This window comes from Rhinoraja longicauda, chromosome 17, assembly GCF_053455715.1.
Source record: "Rhinoraja longicauda isolate Sanriku21f chromosome 17, sRhiLon1.1, whole genome shotgun sequence".
Classification (NCBI taxonomy): Eukaryota; Metazoa; Chordata; class Chondrichthyes; order Rajiformes; family Arhynchobatidae; genus Rhinoraja; species Rhinoraja longicauda.
The window spans coordinates 20,828,068-20,844,678 of record NC_135969.1 but is presented as its reverse complement, the minus strand read 5'-3'; the positions used below and the strand labels follow the sequence as shown (position 1 = coordinate 20,844,678).

General features: G+C 55.7%; 1 protein-coding gene across 1 annotated transcript in view; it reads left to right on the top strand.

The window, feature by feature from the left end:
* Window positions 1-7,453: 7,453 nt before the first annotated feature.
* The window catches only part of LOC144601825 (cytosolic 10-formyltetrahydrofolate dehydrogenase-like), a 31,046-nt gene continuing 21,888 nt past the window's right edge, over window positions 7,454-16,611 (top strand). The window contains 9 exon segments of the mRNA XM_078414280.1: window positions 7,454-7,603; window positions 8,147-8,297; window positions 9,643-9,877; window positions 10,976-11,141; window positions 12,049-12,150; window positions 12,822-12,911; window positions 13,817-13,951; window positions 15,262-15,387; window positions 16,170-16,261. Coding sequence (XP_078270406.1) covers window positions 8,171-8,297; window positions 9,643-9,877; window positions 10,976-11,141; window positions 12,049-12,150; window positions 12,822-12,911; window positions 13,817-13,951; window positions 15,262-15,387; window positions 16,170-16,261 — 1,073 coding nt within the window. The 5' untranslated portion in view covers window positions 7,454-7,603; window positions 8,147-8,170.

Here is a 16,611-nt window from a genome sequence, read left to right as displayed (position 1 = left end):
GATCGGCACATGGATGTGCAGAGAATGGAGGGATATGAATCATATGAAGGCAGAGGAGATTAGTTTAAATTGGCATCATGTTCAGCATGATCATTGTGGGCCGAAGGGCCTGTTTCTGTGCTGGACTGTTCTATGTTCTAGTGAACCTGATGATCTTGTTTGTTCATAGAACAAGGAACTGCAGATGCTGGTGTACGAAAAAATGACACAAAAAAGTGCTGGAGTAACTCAGAGGGCCAGGCAGCATCTCAGGAGAACATAGCTAGGTGATGTTGCAGGTTCTGACTGCAGAACTCCCTTTGGAGAGAGGAGGAGAAAGTCCTCAAAGAAGGCAACCTTGAGGTTTCACAGTGGAGTGGACGAAATGCGTAGGGAGGAACTGCAGATGCTGGTTCGAAGAAGGGTCTCGACCCCGAACGTCACCTGTTCCTTTTCTCCAGAGATGCTGCCTGACCCGTTGTGTTACTCCAGCTTTTTGTGTCTATCTTCGGTTTAAACCAACATCGGCAGATCCTTCCTAAACATAGTGTCTGGACCGGAGGTGGGTAGGTACAGGACAGATCTCAGCTGGTCTGCCTGTTACCAACTCCACAGCATCTGCTCCTCTGCCTCAGTGGCTTTTGATGACCCGGCTGGATTGGAGACACAACGAACTGCAGGTGCTGGTTTACACAAAGTAAGACACAAAGTGCTGGAGTAACTCAGCGAGTCAGGCAGCGTCTCTGAAGAACATGGTTAGGTGATGTTTTGGGCTGGACCCCACCCCCACCCCCACCTCTATTTTCCAGCTCCCCCCCCCCCCCAATTCCCAGTCGGAAGCAGGGTCCCGACATGAAACGTCATCTGTCCATTGATGCTGCCTGACCCGCTGAGTTCCTCCAGCACTTTGTGTTTAGGTCCAGATTCGAACACCTGCAGTTCCTTGTGTCTCTTCGTTTAAGTCAGTCTCATCACTTGGAGTTGAATTCCTCAGTGATGGGGTTGGGGCAGTGCAGTGGTACAGTGGTAGAGTTTCTGCCTCACAGCATGAGATGCCCGGGTTTGATCCTGACCTCTGGTGCTGTCTGTGTGGAGTTTGCACATTCTCCATGGGTTTTCTCCGGGTGCTCCGGTTCCTTCCCACACTCCAAAGACATGCGGGTTTGTAGGCTAATTGGCTTCTGTAAATTGTCCCTAGTGTGTGGGATAGTGCTAGTGTGGTTGCTGGTCGGCACGGACTCGATGGGCCGAAGAGCCTGTTTTGGCACTGTATCTGTAATCTAAAGCAAAGATGGGGTTTGAACATGGGTCCGAATCGGTTGCCAGCAATCCTTTGGTGTTTAGTCCATAAAGTGAACATCTGTCCCACGTCCAGCTGTGCCTGAACATCTGTCCCACGTCCAGCTGTGGTCTCCTGCTTCACTGAAGCCCTCCAGATGCTAAACGTGGAGCACACCTGCCATCTGGTGCCGGTGTTCAGTATTGCAGGACATGGAAACTCCATCATAGGAGCCTGTGTGGAGGGGAGTGGAGGGAATGGACGGAGCAGTCTCTGTGAAACTGAACCAACGCTGTGTAAGCCAGAACCTCAAGTTCCTACAAGTAAATATCACCAACAATTTGTCCTAATCCAGCCAAGAAGGTGCATCAACACTCCTTCAACTCAGGCGACCTCAATGCCTACAAGGTAGCCAGATATGACGTCCGGAAGTCCATCAGGAAAGCCAAGAGAGATTACAGAAACAAAGTGGAATCTAACTACTACAGCTGGGACTCCAGACGCATGTGGAGTGGATTACGCTGCGTCACAGACTACAAAGGGAAAAACAGGAGCACTGTTCAGCCTACCACATCACTCTCGGACGAGCTTAACACCTTTTACGCCCGGTTTGATGCAGATAACACAGTGCCCACCATGAGTCCACAGGTGTGCAGGGGGACTACCACACTGTCCTTACAAACGGCAGACATGAGGCGGTCCTTCAAAAAGGTCAACGACCGCAAAGCTCCGGGGCCGGATGGTATTCCAGGGCGGGCCCTCAGAGCAGGTGCTGATCAACTGGCAGAGCTGTTCACCAACATCTTCAACCTCTCTCTGAGTCAGTCTGTGGTTCCCACCTCCTTCAAAGCATCCATCATCGTTCCTGTTCCAAAGAAATCAGTAACCTCCTGTTTAAATGACTACCGTCCTGTCCCACTGACATCAATCATCATGAAGTGCTTCGAGCGACTAGTCAAAACTCACATCTGCTCCTCTCTCCCTGACACCTTGGACCCTCTTCAGTTTGCATATGGACCAAACAGGGCCACGGACGATGCCATCGCCATGGCAATACATACTGCGCTCACCCACCTGGACAAAGGAAATACATAGGTGAGAATGTTCTTTATTGACTACAGCTCGGCATTCAACACTATTATTCCCTCAAAACCCCTCCCCAAGCTCCTTGATCTTGGACTGGAGACCTCCATCTGCGGATGGATATTCGATTTCCTGACGGGCAGGCCCCAGGTGGTGAGAATTGGCAGCCACACCTCTTCCTCACTGATCCTCAACACAGGCACACCACAGGGCTGTGTGCTCAGTCCTCTCCTGTACTCCCTGTTCACGCACGACTGTACTGCTAAGCACAGCTCAAACAGCATCCTAAAGTTTGCTGACGACACGACCATCTTGGGCCTCATCACAGACAACAATGAGACGGCCTACAGAGAGGAGGTAAAGGCACTAAACAGCTGGTGCCAGGAAAATAACCTCTCTCTCAATGTCAGCAAAACTAAAGAGATGATCGTAGACTACAGGAGACAGCAGGGGGAGTGGACACCTCCCCATCCACATCGGTGATGCTGAGGTTGAAAGGGTCAGCAGCTTTAAGTTCCTCGGTGTGCACATCACTGAGGACCTTTCCTGGACACTGCACACGGACACAATAACAAAGAAGGCCCACCAGCGACTCTCTTCCTGAGAAGACTGAGGAAGTTTGGCATGAACGCCAGCATCCTCACAAACTTCTACAGATACACCATCGAGAGCCTGCTGACGGGCTGCATTACAGTCTGGTACGGGAACTGTTCTGCCCACAGCCACAAATCACTACAGAGAGTGGTGAAGACGCCACAGCACATCACTGGCAACTGTCTCCTGGCCTTTCAGGACATTTTCTACCGGCGGTGCCTGCGGAAGGCACGCAGCATCATCAAGGACCACAGCCACCCAGCACACAGGCTGTTCTCCTTGTTACCGTCAGGCAGACGATACAGGGGTATGGCTGTACGTACCACCAGACTTAAGAACAGTTTCTACCATCAGGCCATCAGGCTTCTGAACTCATAAACACATTTCACATCATATATGTTGATTATTTTTAATATTGTCTTTTTACCTTACTAATGTCATTTTTAATCTTATTTATCCTTGGAATATTACTGCTGAGGTGACCCGTTGTCTTGTCAAATACATTTCATTGTACCATTTGACCCTGTGCCAACCTACATATGACAAATTAAAAAATTATTATTATTATTATTCAAGGAAGCCTGTCAACATCTTGAATGACACTTGCCAGCTTCTGATCACCTCTCGTTCGTCGGCCTTGTGTTTCATCTGGAGTCATTGGGAATGTCAAAGCCAGAGAGAGCGGGAGTCAAACCAGGGCACAACCTTCACAGTGAATGGAAGGACCCTGGGGAGTGTTGTGGAGCAGAGGTGTCTACAAGTGTAGGTGAGCAGGTCTCTGAAAGTGGCACGCAGTGGTCACGAAGGCTTTCAGTACATTGGCCTTCGTCAGTCATCGAATTGATCATAGAGGTTGGGATGTCGGTTCCTGTTGTACCAGATGTTGGTGGTGTGGCCACACTTGGAGTTTTGGGTTCAGTTTCGGCTACCCAAGGATGTCATTAAGCTGGAAAGTGAAGAGAAGATTTGCAAGGATGTAACCTGAACTCGAGGGGCCTGAGCTACAGGGAGAGATTGGGCAGGCTAGGACTTTATTCCTTGCAGTGAAGGATACTGAGGGGTGATCTTATTGAGGTGTATAAAATCACGAGGGGAATAGATAGGGTAAGTAGTTGGGTCAAAGAGTCTCTTTCCTACGTCTCTGTGGGTGGCAGGTGGTTATAGATCGTTAAACCACGGGGGGGGGGGGGGTCCAGGCTACAGGGAGACAGCAGGACAGAGGTGCTGAGACCAAGATTGGATTGGCTGTGATCTCATTCAACAGGGGAGGCAGTGTTGTGGGTCCTACTGCTGTTTGGGGTCAAACAGGTGCTTCAGCCCACCCCAAGGCCATGCCAACACTAATCCCATTTTATTTATTCTCCCCATCAACTCCCCCAAGAGATAGACTTTAGACTTTGGAGATTCAGCGTGGAAACAGGCCCACCGAGTCCGTGCCGACCAGCGACTACCCTGTACAGCAGCACTACCCTACACACCAGGGACAACTTACAAACTTACCACAGCCAATTAACCAACAAACCTGCACGCCTTTGGGAGAAAATTTAGAACGGAGATGAGGAAGAACTTTTTCAGTCAGAGAGTGGTGAAGGTGTGGAATTCTCTGCCTCAGAAGGCAGTGGAGGCCAGTTCGTTGGATGCTTTCAAGAGAGAGCTGGATAGAGCTCTTAAGGATAGCGGAGTGAGGGGGCATGGGGAGAAGGCAGGAACGGGGTACTGATTGAGAGTGATCAGCCATGATCGCATTGAATGGCGGTGCTGGCTCGAAGGGCTGAATGGCCTACTCCTGCACCTATTGTCTATTGTCTATAAAACTGGTGGTCCCAGTGAAAACCCACGGAGAACGTGCAAACTCCACACAGACAGCACCTGAGGTCAGCATCGAACACGGGTCTCTGGCGCTGGGAGGCAGCAGCTCTACCCGCCGCGCCACTGTGCTGCCCTGACCCACTCACAAGGGCTCATTTACAGCAGTTTAACCCATTAACACATAAACCCTGCATCTGTGGGACGTGGGTAGACCTGGGGTGGTCACATTAGAGGAGGAATGAAACCTAAAGCCCAGCGAGGAGTGGACGTGGGAGGGGTCCTGATCTGACACCCTTTTGCCTCCTTTTCACCTTCACCCTTTGTCACTTATTCCACCCATCCACCCCCTCACCTGTATCCACCCATCACTCGCAGGGCATTGACCTGACCCTGTCTCTCTTTCACAGCTTTCTCCCTCCTGCTCCGGCAGTCTGAAGAAGGGCCCCGACCTGAAACTTTGCCTCTCCATTCCCTTCACAGATGCTGCCTGGCCCACTGAGTTCCTCCAGCATTTTGTGTTTTGCTGCAGATTCCAGCATCTGCAGTTCCTTCTGCCTCCCTGGTTTGTGCAGGGAGCGGGGGCTGCCACCCCCTCTCCCCCTCCTGCCCACCTCCCTCTCTCCCTCCCTCCCTCCCCTCCCTCCCTCCCTCCCTCCCTCCCTCCCCCTCCCTCCCCCCTCTCTCTCTCTCTCTCTCTCTCTCTCCCTCCCTCCCTCCCTCCCTCCCTCCCTCCCTCCCTCCCTCCCTCCCTCCCTCTCTCTCTCTGTCTCTCTCCCTTTTCACTCTCTCTCCCTCTCTCCCTCCCACCCTCCCTCTCTCCCTCCCACCCTCCCTCTCTCCCTCCCACCCTCCCTTTTCACTCTCTCTCCCTCTCTCCCTCCCTCCCTCCCTCTCTCCCTCCCACCCTCCCTCTCTCCCTCCCACCCTCCCTCTCTCCCTCCCACCCTCCCTCTCTCCCTCCCACCCTCCCTCTCTCTCCCACGCTCCCTCCCTCCTTCCTCCCTCTCTCCCTCCCTCTCTCTCTCTCTCTCTCTCTCTCCCTTTTCACTCTCTCTCCCTCTCTCCCTCCCACCCTCCCTCCCTCTCTCTCTCTCTCTCTCTCCCTTTTCACTCTCCCTCCCTCTCCCCCCTCCCTCCCTCCCTCTCTCTCTCCCTCTCTCCCTCCCTCTTCACCCCCTCCCTCTTCACTCTCTCCCCACCCCCTCCCTTACCTACTCCCCACCCTCTCTCTCTCTCCCCCCTCCCCCCTTCGCCCCGCCCCCCTCCCTCTCCCCCTCCCCCACCCCCTCCCTCCCCCTCCCCCTCCCTCCCCCACACCGGGTCCAGGCGGGACGGTGAGTTGGTCGCACAGTACCCGCTCCCCCCTCGTCTGCCTCCACCGCCCCTCGGGCCGGGCAAGGGCGGGCTGAGGGGGGTGGGGAGAGGATTGGTTGGGGGGGGGGGGGGGGTTTGGTCAGGGGGGGGGGGGGTTTGGTCAGGGGGGTGGGGAGTGGTGTGGGGGTGGGGAGATGTGTGGTCAGGGGGGTGGGGAGAGGTTTGGTCAGGAGGGGTGGGGAGAGGTTTGGTCAGGGGGGTGGGGAGAGGTGTGGTCAGGGGGGTGGGGAGAGGTGTGGTCAGGGGGGTGGGGAGAGGTGTGGTGTGGGGGGTGGGGAGCGTTGTGTGGGGGTGGTGTGGGGTCCCGGGTGGGTGGGTAGTGTGGGGGGGGTGGGGAGAGGTGTGTGGGGTCTGGGGAGCGGTGTGGTGTGGGGGGTGGGGAGCGGTGTGGTGTGAGGGGTGGGGAGCGGTGTGTGGGGTCTGGGGAGCGGTGTGGGGGGGTGGGGAGCAGTGTGGGGGGGTGGGGAGAGGTTTGGTCAGGGGGGTGGGGAGAGGTGTGGTGTGGGGGGTGAGGAGAGGTTTGGTCAGGGGGGTGGGGAGAGGTTTGGTCAGGGGGGTGGGGAGAGGTTTGGTCAGGGGGGTGGGGAGAGGTGTGGTGTGGGGGGTGGGGAGAGGTGTGGGGGGTGGGGAGAGGTGTGGTGTGGGGGGTGGGGAGTGGTGTGTGGGGTCTGGGGAGCGGTGTGGGGGGGGTGGGGAGCGGTGTGGGGGGGTGGGGAGCTGTGTGGTGTGGGGTTTGTGTGGGGGTTGTGTGGGGTCCCGGGTGGGTGGGAGGGTGGGTCAGTACGTGTGGGAGGGTGCATGTCCCGGCCTGTCTACACCTGCAGCCCACAGAGTGACCCACCCCCTAACCACCTCCACACCGGTGGAGAGGTTGAGTCTTTGCCTCTGGTTGCTATCGTGGCCGTTCATGTTATGATGCTATTTATATCTTGTTTAAAGTCACACAGCAGGGAAACAGGCCCTTCGGCCCAACTCCTCCATGCCGAACAACATTTGTCCTCGCCTAGCCCCGTGTCCCACTAAACCTTTCTATCCATGTATCTGTCCACATATGTTTTAGATGCTGTAATAGTCCCTGCCTCAACTACCTCCTCTGGCAGCTCACTCCATACACCCACCACCCACTGTGTGAAAATGTTATCCCTCAGCTTCCTGTTAAATCTTCCCACTCTCACCTTAAACCTCTGTCCCTCTGGTTCTTGATTCCCCTACTCTGGGTAAAAGACTCTGTGCATTCACCCTATCTATTCCCCTCGTGATTTTATTCACCTCCATAAGATCACCCCCCAGCCTCCTGCGCTCCAAGGAATAAAGCATTTTATCGGGATGGATCACAGCTTGGTTTGGGAACAGCTCCATCCAAGACTGCAAGAAATCGCAGAGTTGTGGACACAGCCCAGACCATCACTCAAACCATTGACTCCATCTACACCTCACGCTGCCTTGGCAAGGCCAGCAGCAGAATCAAGGACCCGAATCACCCAGGTACAGAAGTGTGGAAACGCACACCTCCAGATTCAGGGGCAGTTTCTTCCCGGCTGTTATCAGGCAACTGAACCATCCTCTCACCCACTAGAGAGCGGTCCTGACCTCCCATCCACCTCATTGGAGACCCTCGGACTATCTTTGATCAGACTCTACTGGCTTTATCTTGCACTAAACGTTATTCCCTTTGTCATGTATCTGTACACTGGATGGCTCGATTGTAATCATGTATAAGTCTTTCCGCTGACTGGTTAGCACGCAACAAAAGCTTTTCACTGTACCTCGGTACACGTGACAATAAACTAAACTCAACTCAAACTCAACAAGGGTGGGAGGGAGTGCATGAGAGAGATGGAGAACCTGGTCCATGGCGTGACCGCTGGTCAGCGTGGACTCGGTGGGATGAAGGACCTGTTTCCACTCTGTATCTCTAAAGAACTAGTGAACAGGCTAGTGATCGATGGTTGGCATGGGCTCAGTGGGCCGAAGGGCCTGTTTCCCTGCTGTATCTCTGAACTAAACTCAAGGTGTTGTTCTTAACAGGTGCGTGCTGACTGGTGAGGAAGGATGAAGATCGCTGTGATTGGACAAAGCCTGTTTGGCCTCGAGGTGTACCGGGAACTGAAAAAGGCGGGACACCAGATAGTTGGAATATTCACCATCCCTGACAAAGATGGCAAGCAGGATCCTCTGGGTGAGTTCCCCCTCTATGCCTGGGTTCCGTCGCTCGCCCGCCCGTGCCCAGGTTCCGTCGCTCGCCCACTCGTGCTCAGGTTCCATCGCTCGCACGCCCGTGCCCAGGTTCCGTCACTCGCCCGCCTGTGCCCGAGTTCCGTCGCTCGCCCGCCCGTGCCCGGGTTCCGTCGCTCGCCCACCTGTGCCCGGGTTCCGTCGCTCGCACGCCCGCCCGTGCCCAGGTTCCGTCGCTCGCCCACCCGTGCCCAGGTTCCGTCGCACGCCCACCCGTGCCCGAGTTCCGTCGCTCGCCCACCCGTGCCCAGGTTCCGTCGCTCGCCCACCCGTGCCCAGGTTCCGTCGCTCGCACGCCCGTGCCCAGGTTCCGTCGCTCGCTCGCCCACCCGTGCCCAGGTTCCGTCGCACGCCCACCCGTGCCCGAGTTCCGTCACTCGCTCGCCCACCCGTGCCCGGGTTCCGTCGCTCGCCCGCCCGTGCCCGGGTTCCGTCGCATGCCCACCCGTGCCCGAGTTCCGTCACTCGCTCGCCCACCCGTGCCCAGGTTCCGTCGCTCGCCCACCCGTGCCCAGGTTCCGTCGCTCGCCCGCCCGTGCCCAGGTTCCGTCGCTCGCCCACCCGTGCCCAGGTTCCGTCGCTCGCTCGCCCGCCCGTGTCCAGGTTCCGTCGCTCGCTCGCCCGCCCGTGCCCAGGTTCCGTCGCTCGCTCGCCCACCCGTGCCCAGGTTCCGTCGCTCGCCCACCCGTGCCCAGGTTCCGTCGCTCACCCGCCCGTGCCCAGGTTCCGTCGCTCGCTCGACCACCCGTGCCCAGGTTCCGTCGCTCACCCGCCCGTGCCCAGGTTCCGTCGCTCGCTCGCCCACCCGTGCCCGGGTTCCGTCGCTCGCTCGCACGCCCGTGCCCAGGTACCGTCGCTCGCCCACCCGTGCCCGGGTTCAAATCCCAACCGCCAATTCCTGTGTTCCCCTGGCACACGACAACCGCCCCCCTGACCACGTGATTGGTCGGCCCAGATCACGCACAGTCCACGCGAGGGTTGGAGCCCGACAGTGGCTCGACCGCCACACCGTCTACGTTTCCCCACATTTGACCCATATTCCTTTATCCCTTTCCTATCCATCTACATGTCCAAGTGTCTTTTACTTGTTGTTATTGTACCTGCCTTAACTACCAACTCTACCAGCTCATTCCATATACCTAACACCCACTGTGTGAAAAGGTTGCCCCTCAGGTTCCTATTTTGGCCACTGTTCACAGGGTGAGGGTTGGGCTGTGAGCTGCCCCAGGGGGGGGTGTGTGTGGAGGGGTGACTCTGCCCGTGATAATGGTGACCCCTCTCTCCCACAGCTGCAGAAGGTGTCAGGGATGGCACGAGGGTGTTTAAGTACCCACGGTGGAGGGTGAAAGGGCAGGCGGTGCCGGAGGTGGTGAGGGAGTATGCCAGCCTGGGGGCACAGCTCAACGTCCTGCCCTTCTGCTCCCAGTTCATCCCCATGGAGGTGATCGACTTCCCCCAGCACGGCTCCATCATCTATCACCCATCCCTGCTGCCCAGGCACCGAGGGGCCTCTGCCATCAACTGGTGAGTGGCAGATCAGGCAACCACGAGATAAACACCGAGCGTCGCAGAGACACAGCGGACAGGCAGCGTCTGTGGAGGCAATTGGCAGACAATGTCTCGGGTCGGGACCCTTCAACAGTGGCGGCGGGTAGAGCCGCTGCCTCACGACGTCAGAGACACGGGTTCGATCCTGACCTCGGCTGCTGTCTGTGTGGAGTTTACACGTTCTCCCCGTGACCGCGTGGGTTTCCTCCGGGTGCTCCGGTTTCCTCCCCAATGCCAAAGACGTGCGGGTTTGTAGGTTAATTGGCCCTCTGTAAATTGCCCCTCGTGTGTTGGGAGGGGGTGAGAAAGTGGGATAAGATTGAACTCGTGTGAACGGGAGGCCGATGGTCGGCACGGCCTTGCTGGACCTGTTTCCGTGCTGGATCTCCAAACTAATGGGGGGAGAAAGAACAAGTTTAGTTCAGTTTAGTTCAGAGATACAGCATGGAAACAGGCCCTGTCGTGCTGTACAGCGATGTTGTTCCATGTTGTGCTGTGTGCAGTTTTGGTCTCCAAATTTGAGGAAGGATATTCTTGCTATTGAGGGCGTGCAGCGTAGGTTTACTAGGTTAATTCCCGGAATGGCGGGAATGTCGTATGTTGAAAGACTAGAGCAGCTAGGCTTGTATACACTGGAATTTAGAAGGATGAGAGGGGATCTTATCGAAACATATAAGATTATTAAGGGGTTGGACACGTTAGAGGCAGGAAACATGTTCCCAATGTTGGGGGAGTCCAGAACAAGGGGCTACAGTTTAAGAATAAGGGGTAGGCCATTTAGAACAGAGACGAGGAAAAACTTTTTCAGTCAGAGAGTTGTGAATCTGTGGAATTCTCTGCCTCAGAAGGCAGTGGAGGCCAATTCTCTGAATGCGTTCAAGAGAGAGCTAGATAGAGCTCTTAAGGATAGCGGAGTCAGGGGGTATGGGGAGAAGGCAGGAACGGGGTACTGATTGAGAATGATCAGCCATGATCGCATTGAATGGCGGTGCTGGCTCGAAGGGCTGAATGGCCTCTTCCTGCACCTGTTGTCTGTTGTCTGTGTGACACCGGCTGGTTTCCGTGTTTTCCCAGGACACTGATACATGGGGACACGCGAGGGGGGTTCAGCATCTTCTGGGCAGACGCTGGGCTGGACACCGGCCCCATCCTGATGCAGAGAGAGTGCACCGTGTTCCCTGACGACACCATCACCACTCTGTACAAACGCTTCCTCTACCCACAGGGGGTCAAAGGCATGGTGAGCACTGGCCCTGGCAGCTGGGACAACAGACCTCCCCACCCCGGGGGAGAGGGGGAGGGGGAGAGGGAGAGGGGGCGGAGAGTGAGAGGAGAGCGAGGGAGATAGAGGGAGATAGAGGGACAGAGAAAGGGGAAGAGAGTGAGAGGGACAGAGAGAGAGGGGGAAAGGGATGGGAAGAAAGAGGGTGGGCCATTGAGAGAGGGAGAGGGAGGGAGAGGGAGGGAGCGAGAGCAAAAGGGACGGAGAGAGAGGGAGGGAGAGAGAGAGAGAGAGAGAGAGTGAGGGGTGAGTGAGAGAGTGAAAGGGACATAGAGTGAGAGGGGACAGAGAGGGAGAGAGACTGAGAGGGATGGAGAGAGTGAGAGGGAGAGAGAGAGAGAGAGAGAGAGAGAGAGAGAGAGAGAGAGAGAGAGAGAGACAGGAAGAGGAACAAACAGAGAGGAGAGAGTGAAAGGTGGAAACCGAGAGGGGAAGAGTGAGGACACAGAAAGAGTGAGTGAGAGGGAGAGAGTGGGGGAGCGGGAGGGGGACAAAGATAGGGTGAGACAGAGGAGGGGAGAGAGGGTGTGAGACACAGAGTGAGAGGGTCAGAAGGAGACATTGAGAAAGATTGGGAGAGGGAGAATTGAGTCCAAGGGAGACCTGGTGCAGAGGAGATGACGGTGGGTTGGATTGCACTAACTGTTGGGCCAGGCTTGAGGGGCCGAGTGGCCTAGTCTGCTCCTGTTTTAGTGACCCTCTGCCCCTCGATTGTCATCTGGGGGTGGGACGTGCAAGAGCAGGGTATCTGAGACACTGGCGGGGAATGTGGGACGCGCTCAGCGGGTCAGGCAGCGCCCGTGGAGGGAGAAACAGGCAGGGGTTGGTGCAGTGACGGTGCTCAGAGTTTGACCTGTGTTTGTAGGTGGAGTCGGTGGAGCTGATCGCAAGCGGGAGAGCGCCCAGGGTCAGGCAGCCTGAAGACGGGGCCACGTACGAGTGCATCCAGAAGAAGGAGAACGCGCAGGTCTCAGAGCTCACAGCCACTCTACGTTGACTGGTGTGGTGGCAATGTACACACACAATGTGGGGAACAGGGTACCCAGCCAGAGAGTCAGTCAGACAGACAGGCCTTTCAGCCCAACTCGTCCCTGCTGACCAAAATGACCAACCTAAATAGTCTACCTTTGGCCCATCTCCCTCTGAACCGTACCTATCTGGGCAGCACGCGGCAAATGCTTTTCACTGTACCTTGTGTAGGAAAATAACTGCAGATGCTGGTACAAATCGAAGGTATCACAAAATGCTGGAGTAACTCAGTGGGTCAGGCAGCACCTAGGAGAGAGGGATTGGGCGACGTTTCGGGTCGAGGCCCTTCTTAGATTTAGATTTTTAGATTTAGAGATACAGCGCGGAAACAGGCCCTTCGGCCCACCGGGTTGGTCATTTTGGTCAGAGATGCTGCCTGACCCGCTGAGTTACTCCAGCACTTTGTGTCCGTCATGAGGAGATCAGGACTGGGGCAGGGTGTCGTGGGAGTGGGTGGGACAGCATGCAGTAGATGGGCGAAGAGACTCGGTGCTGGTCTGGACGGGGGTGGGGGGGAGGGCAGCACCAGGTAGTGTGAGTGTTGAGACGGTCGGTGAGGTGACCCACAGCCCCGAGGGTAGTTGACTCACTCGTACCCTCGTTGTCTAGATCAACTGGGAACAGCGGGCCGAGGCCATTCACAACTGGATCCGAGGCAACGACAAGGTTCCTGGAGCCTGGGCCGAGGTTAACGGCCAGGTGAGTCTGAGTGGAGACGGCACGGGCGGGCACGGGTGGGCGCGGGGCGGCTGGCATAGATCGTCACGGACCGTGCAACTGGTTCACCCACTTTCAATGATCCACTGCATCTGGTGCTCCACAAATCAGCCTCTGGACATCGGCGAGACCCATCACAGACTCGGCAACCATTTTGCCGAGCGAGCTCTTGTGCTCGGTCTGCCAAGGCCTGCTGGATCTCCCGGTTGCTAACTGTTTCAACTCCCCCTTCTCATTCACACACTGACCTTTCTGTCCTGGGCCTCCCTCCCTCCCTCCCTCCATTACCGGAGTGAGGCCACACACTCACACACACTCACACACACACACTGGAGGAACAGCTCCTGCCTGCTTGGCCAGCTTACATGGGGATGAACATTGAATTCTCTAACTTTAGGTAACTTCCTCCCCATTCACTCCCTGGTCCCCCTTCCTCCAATAAAAGTGCGTTCACCAGTTCCGCAGTTCACAATGATGTTGTACCCCTCTTGGGATCACAAAATGCTGGAGTAACTCAACGGGTCAGGCAGCATCTCAGGAGAGAAGGAATGGGTGGCGTTTCGGGTCGAGACCACTGCGATTACCCGACTATCAGGGAACCTCCCTGTCTGAGGTCATCTGTTGCAGGCCCTAATTTGTCCTGGTCTTTTCTTGCTTCCAGTTCCACCACCCCCATACAATCAGTCTGCAGAAGGGTCCCGACCTGTAACGTCTCCGATTCATGTTCTCCAGAGATGGTGCCTGACCTGCTGAGTGGCTCCAGCACTTTGTGTCTATCTTTGGTTCAAAGCAGCATCTGCAGTTCGCTCTCTCTCTCTCTCTCTCTCTCTCTCTCTCTCTCTCTCTCTCTCTCTCTCTCTCTCTCTCTCTCTCCCTCTCTCTTCCAGAAGCTGACGTTCTTTGGCTCAACCCTGCTGGAGGGCGCTCCCCCCCAGGGCCAGACCCTGGAGATCCCTGGAGCTAGTAGACCCGCCGTGGTCAGCAAGAATGGCCTGGTCCTCTTTGGCAACGACGGCAACATGGTAACCAGCTTCTTCTCGGACCACTCTGGTTGGGGTGGGGTGTTGCTGGGGTCTAACTGTAGTCAAGTCAAGTCAAGTCAAATTTATTTGTCACATACACATACACGATGTGCAGTGAAATGAAAGTGGCAATGCCTGCGGATTGTGCACAAAAAAGAATTACAGTTACAGCATATAAATAAAGTTAATAAGTTACTATAGTGTAGACAAAATTTAGTCTCTGGGGTTATAAAAGTTGACAGTCCTGATGGCCTGTGGGAAGAAACTCCGTCTCATCCTCTCCGGTTTCACAGCGTGACAGCGGAGGCGTTTGCCTGATCATAGCATCTGGAACAGTCCGTTACTGGGGTGGCAGGGGTCCCTCATTATCTTGCTTGCTCTGGATCTGCACCTCCTGATGTATAGGTCCTGCAGGGGGACGAGTGTAGTTCCCATGGTGCGTTCTGACGAACACACTACTCTCTGCAGGGCCATCCTGTCCTGGGCAGAGCTGTTCCCAAACCAGACTGTAATGTTGCCGGACAGGATGCTCTCTACAGCCCCAGAGTAGAAGTCACAGAGAGACAGAACCACACAGCACAGAAACAGGCCCTCTGGCCCACCTGTCCATGCTAGCCAAGTTTACATCCTGGGCTGGTCTCATTTGCGTGCATTTGGCCCATATCCCTCTAAACCCTATCCATATCCAAATATCTTTTAAAGCTGTAACTGTATCCACTTCTAAAGCTTCCTCTGGCAGCTCTTTCCACTACCCTGCTCCTGAGGTGGCATGGTGGCGCAGCGGTAGAATTGCTGCTTCACAGCGTCAGAGACCCGGGTTCCACCCTGACTATGGGTGCTGTCTGTACGGAGTTTGCAAGTTCTCTCTGTGACCGCGTGGGTTTCCTCCGGGTGCTCTGGTTTCCTCCCACATCCCGAAGGTGTGTGGGTTTGTAAGTTAATTGGCTTCTGTAAACGGTCCCTGGTGTGTAGGATAGGACTAGTGTACGTGTGATCGCTGGTCAATGTGGTCCCGATGGGCCGAATGGCCCGCTTCCATGCCGTATCTCTAAAACTAACAAATAGGTCCCTCTTAAATGACTCCCCTCCAAAGTTAAGCCCGTGCCCTCTAGTTTTAGAATCCTCTACCCCTGGGACAGTGACCGTGAGTGTTCACTTTACCCGTGCCCCTCGTGGTCTTGTACGCCTCAATAAGGTCTCAATAAGGTCAGGGGTGCCTGAGATGTGATGCCAGCGATCGTTCCATGTTCTTGCCAGAGGTTCTGACCCAACTTCCAGCTCGTCCCTCAAAGGCTGTGGTTGCTTTCCAGCTGCTGGTGAAGAGCCTCCAGTTTGAAGATGGGAAAATGATCCCTGCGTCCAAGTACTTTTCCTCCACGGAGACATCCTCACTGGAGCTCACTGAAGACGAGAGGAAAATCAAAGAGGACATTCGGGTAAGAGGTCACAAAGCCCAGGTGTAGCACCAAACAGACCAAAGGAACTGCAGGTGCTGGCATCTGGAGCAAGGCGCAAAGTACAGGAGGAACTCAGCAGGTCAGGCAGCATCTGTGGAGGGAATAGACAGGTGACGTTTTGGGCCGTGACTCTTCTTCAGAGTAGGGGGGAGAAAGCTGGAAAAGAGAGGTGGGGGCAGGACAAAGCCTGGCGAGTGATAGGTGGATACAGGTGAGGGGGTGATAGGCAGATGGGTGGAGTAAATGGCAAAGGCTGGAGGTGAGAAGGACACAAGAGGGTGTCAGATAAAGAGAGGTCCCCTCCCACCTGTATCCCTCCCCCCGACTTTACATTCCTCTGACCCCTGGGAGTGTGTGATGGGACAGTGTAGAGGGAGCTTCACTCTGTGTCTGACCCCTGGGAGTGTGTGATGGGACAGTGTAGAGGGCGCTTCACTCTGTGTCTGACCCCTGGACTGTGTGATGGGACAGTGTAGAGGGAGCTTCACTCTGTGTCTGACCCCTGGGAGTGTGTGATGGGACAGTGTAGAGGGAGCTTCACTCTGTGTCTGACCCCTGGGAGTGTGTGATGGGACAGTGTAGAGGGAGCTTCACTCTGTGTCTGACCCCTGGGAGTGTGTGATGGGACAGTGTAGAGGGCGCTTCACTCTGTGTCTGACCCCTGGACTGTGTGATGGGACAGTGTAGAGGGAGCCTCACTGTGTGATGGACCTACATCATCTCACTGCGTGTAACATTGCTCCACGTCTCCTCGGATTCAGGCTGTTTGGAAGGGAATCCTGTCCAACGTCGCAGAAATTGTGGAATCGACCGATTTCTTCAAGTCTGGCGCCGCGTCGATGGATGTGGTCAGGTAACCCCCTCTCCCGCCCTTCGCTCTTGCCCAGAATCCCTGGAAAAGCTGACCATAAACTCTTAGTTGATGGCACATGTACGATAGTGCAGCTGACACGCACATCTCCCCACTCCCCCCTGTCCCACCCTTACCTCTCCCGCTAGCCTCACACTTCACTCCTCTCCCATTATCCGACCCCCTTTTGTCTCCTTTACACCTCCAGCCTTGGCCACCCACTCTGCCCATCTGCCCATCTGCCCATCTGCCTTCGAGGATGGGTGGACAAAGGGGCTGGAGATGGAAAGGTGTGAGATAAGGAGAGAAGAGACGTGAAATGTAAGGCCAGAGGGAGGGATGTGGGTGGGACG